At 33.5% G+C, this 9,454-nt stretch overlaps 1 protein-coding gene across 1 annotated transcript; it reads right to left on the bottom strand.

The window, feature by feature from the left end:
* Positions 1-2,866: 2,866 nt before the first annotated feature.
* LOC112782961 (homeobox-leucine zipper protein ATHB-16) lies at positions 2,867-7,038 on the bottom strand. The gene is made up of 3 exons (XM_025825659.3): positions 6,362-7,038; positions 5,830-6,215; positions 2,867-3,780 (listed from the first exon to the last, which is right to left on the bottom strand). Exons 1-3 carry the CDS (start codon positions 6,426-6,428, stop codon positions 3,157-3,159), a joined length of 1,077 nt encoding a protein of 358 aa, XP_025681444.1. The 5' UTR covers positions 6,429-7,038; the 3' UTR covers positions 2,867-3,156.
* Positions 7,039-9,454: the final 2,416 nt, after the last annotated feature.

Raw genomic sequence — 9,454 nt, 5'->3', positions numbered from 1 at the left:
ATAGCGAGCTTTGATTTTGGATTTTGCTCCTTTAATTGTAAGTACTCTCAATTTCCTCTTTAATTACATCACTTTTACTTTTATTTCCTCTTGGTTCAAGTTACTTTGTTCATATTTGCAATTTTGAGTTCCTTGAAGTTTTGCTTGATGAATTTAATGCTTTATTCTTTCTTTATTCTTGTTTGATTGTTTATTGTTGATATTGTGAATAGTTGGTTATAGTTTTCCATTTCCTTTTGCAAATTCTCATGTTTTGGTTTTATGCCCACCAAGTGTTTGTGAAAATGCCACTTGGTAATTTTGAGTAGATTTTCATACCTTGGCTTGGGATTTGAGTTTTTAGGATACTAGAGTCATAATGTCCAACATTTAGTGGTAGTTCTTGAGTAGTTAGTTGACTCTTGTTTCGATTGACGCTAGCTTTTTATCAACTAGTTTGGTAAGTTAGCTAGAACTTATGGATTAAGGTCAATTATGCTTGCTTGACCTACTCCTCGATGTTAGGGGTTGACTAGGCGAGATTGACTCATCATAATTACCATAATTGTGGTTATGGCGATGATAGGATTCCTTGGACCCTCATTCCCAAGTCAAGGCTCTTTATGCATTTCTAGCATTTTCACTAGTTTTGACCTCATATTCCTTTTTATTGCATTAATTCCAATTTTGATCATTCCTTGGTTATTTTATTTCTTAAGTTCTTTTAATCTTTTGTTCCTTGATTTAAAAACTCCTTTTTTCCCCTACAACCAAAAGCGTAACACTTCAATTACATCCTAGGGAAGAACGACCCGAGGTTGAATTATTCTTAATCTCAGTTTATGTTTTGTATTTGAATATCATCTAAACTTTGATGTTGAGAGTTAGTTGTTGATTTGGCTATACTTGCAACGAAGAGATTCTTATTTTGAGAAATTCTGAATCAACACTAATTCGTTCCATCAATAACCTCGACATCCCTGGCGAGAATAGGGAACTAGATTCCTTTGGAGGCGCTGTCCTAAAGACTCGACTCGCAAAATAAGTAGCTTTGACATTTTTATAGAAAATTAAGGGAAGATGTTCAGGGAGAGATGAAAAAAAAGGAAGAGATTGACCCGATTTGTTCGAAGGTAGAGATTGGACCTAGGTATGAATTTACGACATTGAAAGCTTGAAATGAGAGTAGTACTTGGTTACGCCATAAGGCGGTAGTCTCTATCTTAAGATTGGGAGCTCTTAGGGTCGCATCATCATTATAAAACTGTGACACGTTAGCCACCAATAATGTAGGAGCCACGACATGAACGTTGTTGTCGTCATGTTGAGAAGGAGAAGCAGGGGCAACTAAAGCCACACCTAGAGCGGCTGTAGTAACTGCAGTGGCGGAGACAGAGGCAGACAAGAAAGATAAAATGGTGGCCCCTGCAGTGTTGACTAGAATAGCAGTAGTGGTGGTTGCAGCAATGGTAGTAGAAGAAGATGATGCAGTCGTAACGGCTGGAGCACTGGTGGAGTGGAGACTAGATTAAGAGTACATGGAAGTAGGTTAAGATGAATTTGCAAAAGAAGAAGAAGAAGAAGAAGAAGAAGAAGAAGAAGAAGAAGAAGAAGAAGAAGAAGAAGAAGAAGAAAAGTGTTTGTGAAAGATAAAGAATTTTCTTAAAAAAGAGGCAATAAATGATAAGAAGCCCTGGAGAATATAAAAGAGTTTTGAAAATAAAGGCACGTTAAAATCCATTGAAACGTTACACATTCCCAAAAAAATTGGCGAAACCATTTCATTTTCTTGTAACATCTTTTAAAATTTTGAAATTTAAAAGAGCACGTGGGGGTACGAGACCAAGTAAAACCTATCATTTTATACTTTGAAATGATAAATTTTAAGGGACAATTTGTTAGTATAAAATTTGACCTACAAAGCAATTCTACTATGATTCATAGGAGGTCAAAATATGGCACGAATACTTGGCCATAAGAAAACTGTGACTAAAGTATAATCGAGGTCAAAAGCTTGAAGGAGGTCGACAAATAGGGTCGAGATTAGGATGCATCACGTGGTAAATGCAAACACAATACGAGATTGTGGAACTCGAAGGACAAGGTAAGATAAAACATGGGAGTGCTACAATGAAGATTCTTCAGGGTTAACACAAATCATGGCCTGAGACAATGGAGAAATTAGGTTGTGGTCAGATTTGTTCAATGGTAAATCCATTCTTGCAACTTATAAATAAGATGAAATGAGAAGGGTTTAGGGACTTCAATCAACAATACTATATCATCACATAAATTCTGTAAAAATTCTTAGTCACAATGACGTAACAGAAGAGCATAAAGTACAAAGTGCATGGAATTGTTGGAGTCCATTTTATTTTATCTTTTATTTTTCTTTGTTTTAATTTCTTTATTTTGAATGTTTCTTTGTTATTTTACTTTCTTTTAATTTTTATTTTGTTTTGACATTTTCATTTATTTATTTTCACTTATTTAAAGTTCTATTTTATCAAATTTTTGTTTTATTTGCTACAATTATCCACAAATAGTTTGATACAGTGCGTTTTAATACAAACGCTAAGTAATTCTCGAATCGAGTTCATTCTTTTTTCAGAGTAGTCGTATCTGCTCATCGAACTGACATTTTAATACAAGCTCGATTCGATATCCTGTCAAAAGCACCAGAAATCGAGTGAAACAAGTATAAAATACATAAAAATACACATTGAAAATGAGTTAAACAATACATATATTTACATACAAATACATGGTGACTAATTTTAATGGCTGATTTTAATGTACAAATAATATTTTTATTTCTGAAAAATCCCAACATATATTTTAATTTTCGAAAAAGAAAGCGGTTCTTAATTCTATTTGCAACTGAATGTGAAAGATGCATGATTAATCTATTTGTATTTGTTTGCAAAATCATCACTTGGTGACTAGAATTACACTTCATCCTATGACAATAAAATGATGAATCTTCATAGCATCAAATATATCAATCATAGAATTATTTTCTTTTCTTGCTCCATGCCATTGCAGGCTGTGCGGGTGGTTATGACCTTGAGTTCTCTCCAATGAAATTTTCAGAGTGATATCACTCTTTTCTGCCTCTCATCTTGGGGCCAAATAAATAAAACTTCCGGAGCTACATTCCTTCATCATTTTATTTTTTTAACCCCACTGATCTGAAGAGTACCAATGAAGGGTGGGTGCTTGTTCATCGGAGAAGATCAAATTGCATGCCTCATCAGCGGCACCAATGAAATTGTGCTCTTCCATCTTCACGTATTGCGTAGTCTGGTGCGGTTTCTGGAACTGGAAGCAATTCATGGAAGACGAAGAGGCCAACATGGAACAGTTGAATTTCAATGCAGGAGACTCTGAAAACATCAGGAAGTGGTGGTTACTTTGAAGCACCCCAGACGAAGAAATTGCGTCTTTGGTGTCTTCGTTTAGGATCGCACTTGAATCGCTATCGGAAGAACCGTCTTTGTTGAAGTCTGAAGGGAAGAGTGGCGGCGACGACGGTGATGGCGACGGCGATGTTGTTGTTGCACCAAGAGCAACAACAGCGTGGTCGCTGTTGTCGTTGAAGCAATTGTCATGGTACAAGTGATGATCGTTAACGTTGGATCCTGATCCAAGAATTGAGGTTTCATCAGGAGTAGTAGTGTTGTGTTCTTCATTCATCACCAATAATTTCTCTTCTGATTCTGGCATCGTTATCTGTTCTTCCTTCACGGAAACATCGCTTGCTGTGTTCTCTTCTTGGAGCCTTGTCTTCAATTCCTTAATCTGAAGTACACAAACCAATTTTTTATTTTTTATTATTATTACCAAGAGCTTTTTTTTTTTAATCAAAGATAGAAAATTATTATTAAATTATTATTACCAAGAGTTTTTTTTTTTAATCAAAGATAGAAAGATTATTATAACCCAAATTATTTTTGATATTGGGTGGAAATTGTGTTTTTTAGGATTATGGATAATAAGGGTGTTATTTTTAAATGTGGAACTTTTTTATTTAAAATGTGAAAATTGGATTCTCTGATTTGTTTGGGAATAAAAATCGGACCATCCGATTTATAAAAAACAAAAAGTCAGACTCTCCGATTTGTAAATTTTTTTTAAAAGAATCATAACAAACAAATCGGACTCTCCGATTTAATATTTAAAAAATTTTAAAAATCAAGTTACAAAGTAATGGATAGGTCCGACTACTGATTCCCATATCAGAATAAAACACATGCATACACCATCAGAATTGAATAGCACATATGTATCTTCCATAATAAAAATTTTTAGCCTTGTTATAACTCATTGACATTATTACCAAGAATGTAGTTTAAATATATTGTCAATATTTTATATAATTATCTAATTATATTTATTAATTTAGATGATTATTAACGTCATTAATATAAAAATATTTATTTTTATTAATATAATATTAAATACATATATTTATTATGTATTAAATTAATAAAAATATTTAATAATAAAAAATAATTAATAAATATTGAATAAAATAAATTATGACTATTTTTTTATCTCTTTAGTATTATTCTAAAATTAAATTCTATTACTAATTAACTAAATTAAGTAACTCTTTCAAAAGTTCAATATAATGTAAATTCTTACTTCTATTGTAATTTACGTTACTAAAGTAGTATATCAATTACCTTGTTAACTATATTATTAGGTGATTGTTAATTAAATAAAAGTTAATTTTAGTTATAATTGCATAAAAACAAACTGCATGTCATTCCTACCTTTATCCATTGAATTAGTATTTTCAATTATTAATATTTTTTTTCCTGAATCATGTAATTATTAAGAAATTAGACATGCTGGCTAGAATCTATGTCCCTATACACTTAAAATATCTAGCAGCATTTGGACCAAATGTTCTCCTATCCACCCGTTATTTATGTAAGAGATATCAATATTTAATTATTAGTTTAATGTTAATATTTCATCTCTATCAAATTATTTGTCATTTGGATTAAATATTTCGATGTAGATTGTTGTTTGTTGTATAATTCTTTTCGGCAACTACCCTGCTGTTAACTATAAGAAATTTACTAAATACCATCTTTTAAGCCAACATCTTATGTGGAAATACAATTTATTCACATTCACATTCACATTGCATTCAATTTTCACCGATATAATGATTAATTGTCACGTAAAATTGATAATTCAATAGAAACAAATATTTTGTGACAAAAAGAATTAACAAAAATGATAGATAATTTGAGATTAAAAAATACATTCTTATTATTATAAAAAATTATATCAATATTTAATTAGATATTTTCACGTATAAAAATAACAATTATATTTTTCAAAATTCATTTTTATAAATAACTGATTATTAAATATGGATTTAAAAATGGTAACATTAGGTAAAAATTAAACTCTACTTAAGTCTTAACTTATTTCATAATGGAGTCAATATATTCATCTAAATTTATCTTTGCTTCAGTGCTATTATAAATAAGTTTTACACAAATATTCAATGAACTAAAAACATTTTTTAGATTGGATCAAAATAAAACTCATATGCTTCTAATATAAACAAGAAAAAAAGAAATTCTTATGATTATAATAATTAGAATTTCGATTTAACTCTTAAAATTTTTCAATTATACGATTAAATGATTCAATTGATTTACAAAATTTATACTATATTTAACGATTTTATGATTTAAATTTTGTTAAAATTTTAATTTTACATACTTAATTTACTTTTTCGATTTCGCATCTCAGGGTCTTAACTTATAATAATATTAACATGTATAATTAAGAGCAGTAGATATGAATTGTAAGATCAGTGTGTACCTGCTTGTGCAACGCATCGTTGTCCTGTTTTAGTGCATCATGATTAACCTTAAGAGCATCATAATTATTTTTAAGAACGCCATAATCTCTCTCAAGCTGTTTAGTCTTCCACCTGGCGCGGCGGTTCTGGAACCAAACCGCCACCTGTCTAGGCTGCAAACCAAGTTCTTGTGCTAACTTCACCTTCCTCTCTGGTTCAAGCTTGTTCTCAACCTCGAAGTTCTTCTCCAACGCTTTCACTTGTTCCACGCTAAGTCTTCGCTTCTTCTGTGAGTGGTGCCCAGATTCCTCTACCGTGCACCCTTCTTCGTCTAGACCATCAAGCACCATCGACTGGAACAATGGATCATGCCCGTACACGTGGTTGCTCCTCGGACTCTGCTCCTCTAAACCATTGCAAATTAAACACAGTTAATGAAAAAAAAGGAATTTTTTTGGGGAACAAGAAAGCTTTTTATTTATGGATCTGTATGTGTCTAAATTTTGAAACAAAGAAACATGGAAATGGAACTAGTTGGAAATAATTATTAACCTGTTGATGATGGACAAATTGTCATGAGAGCTCCTAAAGAATCTGATGAGCTTCCAGTTCTCTTCATGATGAGTAGAAAGAAAACTTAAGTAAATAGAAGATTGGATCTTTGGATACTCAACTCCACTTTATTGTTATAAAAAGAATATTAATAAATATGGGATCTTATTTTTGATGAACAAGCAGAGTGCTAATTATTATTATTTTTTTTCCTTCTTTCTCACTTAAGAGTAACCATTGGAACTATCTTGTCTTAAACAGCACCAATTTCCATAACACTGAAAGCAGCTATATATGCAATTTTCTCATGGAGTCTAGTTCACACTCTTCCCCCATCAAATTCAAACAAACCAAATCTATCCGAAAGATCAAACTCAAGAGGAAGCCACAATGATCAAACTATGCCATGTAGCTAGGATGAGTAAGAGGGAAGGGGAGAAGGTTAGAGAATGAAGGTGAAGCGGTGAAGGTGGTGGTGAGAAAAGGAAGAAGTGATTTCACGTTAACATCGAGAGGTGTGTGTTTATATATATAAACTGAACTAACTTGGGTTTAGGATCTGACTGGGGTTAGGTGGAGTGTGGTGCTACCGCGGTTAAGAATGAAATGGAGACCAAATTCAACCCAAATTGCAGAATCATGCAACTTTTCAATTTGGGTTTGTGCCTGTGACTACTGACTAGTGACCTGTCCCTCCTCATAGCTAGTTGCTCTTCCGGGTTTTCGACAGTTTCTAGTGATAGTGATATTATTGGGTTAAATTTGGACTCCTTTAAACCTGTAATTTAAGAGTTTTTAATTAACTAATTATTTCATAACCATGCGATCTAATACAAGTGGTAGCATTTAGCTTGCTTAATTAAGGTTTGTTTGGTAGTACAACCACACATCGGTTTTTATTTTGGATAAGAGAAAATAATGATAACTGTGAACAATGTGAATAATAAATTTAAAAAAAAAGTTAAATTAAAATTAAAAATAAGATTATTAATTAATTATTTAATTTTAAATTTTAAAATCTGAAAAATTAGAATTAATATTTAAATGTATTTATACTACGTACGGTTATTCCTAATCTTATCATAACTTCTAATACACGCATAAAACTCGCCGTCATTGTTTTTCGGTCTTCACCTCACGTCGTTGACCCCCACCGGCCGTACCGATGCCATCGCAGCCTCCCGCCGAAGCCTCACTTGGCACCGCTGTAATAAGAAGAAGAATGGGGTGTTCATTTTCTAGGTTTGAACGCACTTTACGATTCTGTTAACGGAGGCGGAGATATTTGGATCAACGAGAATCGGTTCTGTATCGTCAGGTAGCTCAGTGAAGGTGGCAACGCTTATGTCTTTCTCGTTAAGGGCGTTCCTGCCGACAACGTCTCCAGCGATTTATCCGCCAAGTTCATTTTCTAGGTTTGAACGCACTTTACGATTCTGTTAACGGAGGCGGAGATATTTGGATCAACGAGAATCGGTTCCGTATCGTCAGGTAGCTCAGTGAAGGTGGCAATGCTTATGTCTTTCTCGTCAAGGGCGTTCCTGCAGACAACGTCTCCAGCGATTTCTCCGCCAAGTTCATTTTCTAGGTTTGAACGCACTTTACGATTCTGTTAACGGAGGCGGAGATATTTGGATCAACGAGAATCGGTTCCGTATCGTCAGGTAGCTCAGTGAAGGTGGCAACGCTTATGTCTTTCTCGTCAAGGGCGTTCCTGCCGACAACGTCTCCAGCGATTTCTCCGCCATGCTCAAACAGTCCTCTCACATTTTCGGTTCGCTCTTTTTTTTTTTCTTTCCTCCTTCACTTGTTATTACTGTGAATTGTGTTGTTTCGTTGCTGTTACTTTTCTGAAATTAGCATTGTCTAATAGTATCGATGATGGATCAGATCTGTGGGAAGAGAGTTGCCTACTATCATCCTCACCGGTGACCACTGCTGGTAGTTGTCGAACCGTTGAAGGAGGAGCAGCAGTGTTAATCGTTGCATCGTTTTCACCACGGCCATTCAGTGAAGCTACTTCAATGACCAGTTCAGGATGGTCATTTTAGTAAGTATGCCGATGGTTATTTTAATTCTGATGTGGATGGTTATTTGATTTGAATGATTATTTTTATCCTTAAGTGGATGGTTATTTTCACTAGGGATAAGCGACGCCGGTGACGGTGCGTGGCAAGCCAAGCAGCGACGACGAGGAAGAGCTCGACAACGCCGTTCATTTCCGGTCTGGAAGAGAGCGACACCGATGAGGATCCTTATTAACGAATCAGCGACGGTGAGGAGGATCCCGGCGACGACGATGGGAGCTGGTTAGCGACCAAGCGACGGCGGCGACGGTAGAGAGTTTTGGGGGAGAAGCTGCTGCTTTGGTAAATTAGGGTATAATGGATGGTTAAAATTTTTGAATTATTGAATAGAGTTTTTTGGTTGGGTAATTTGGGTGGAGTATTTTTTTAACTTCATTGGGCCAAATTTCTAACCCGTTGTTCACGTTGTTCAGATTCTCCGTTGTCTAACTAGTGAAGCCATTTTGATAAATAAAACTTTTTTTACTAAACCAATCCTAAATGTTATGTTTTTTAGAGGAATGTTAGAGGATCATCAGAATTTTTTTTTTTGCTATCAGTTAGTTATCAATGATTAAAAGTATAAAAAAATACGTTGTTGGATTATTAGATTAAAGGAATTGAATCGATGATAAAGTAATTGCTAAAAATAATAAATTCTGATTACCTCCTATTATTTTTCTGTTTTTTATTTGATCCGCAAAAAAAAGTATACTTATAGTAGATTTGATAGCTAATTTATCTACATTTCAACCATTTAGTCTTAGTGACCTAACGAAATTTTTCAAATATAATATATTTTAAGAGTTTAGTTTTGTTTTATTAAGATCCTAAAATTTGAACAAAAAATGTCATACAGTTTTATGAGTAAATATCCATTTCTAACCATGAAAGATTCAGACGTTGACATTTCTATCTATAAAAGACGGAAATTAAAGTTATATCCACGAAAGATGAACTTTTATAGATAAAATTATCTAAACCCTAAAAAATTAAATAAAATTTTTAAATTACCCTTTAATATAAC

This window comes from Arachis hypogaea, chromosome 20 (assembly GCF_003086295.3).
Source record: "Arachis hypogaea cultivar Tifrunner chromosome 20, arahy.Tifrunner.gnm2.J5K5, whole genome shotgun sequence".
Classification (NCBI taxonomy): domain Eukaryota; kingdom Viridiplantae; phylum Streptophyta; class Magnoliopsida; order Fabales; family Fabaceae; genus Arachis; species Arachis hypogaea.
Note: the sequence above shows the minus strand (reverse complement) of the source record. Positions and strands in the feature narration are given on the sequence as shown.

What these genes read in the sequence shown, in the direction of transcription:
- LOC112782961 (XM_025825659.3), bottom strand. Translation starts at nt 6,428, where the DNA reads ATGAAGAGAACTGGAAGCTCATCAGATTCTTTAGGAGCTCTCATGACA. An exon ending in AATTTGTCCATCATCAACAG is followed by an intron (nt 6,216 to 6,361) that starts GTTAATAATTAT and finishes GCAATGGTTTAG; the next exon opens with AGGAGCAGAGTCCGAGGAGC. An exon ending in ACGATGCGTTGCACAAGCAG is followed by an intron (nt 3,781 to 5,829) that starts GTACACACTGAT and finishes TGTGTACTTCAG; the next exon opens with ATTAAGGAATTGAAGACAAG.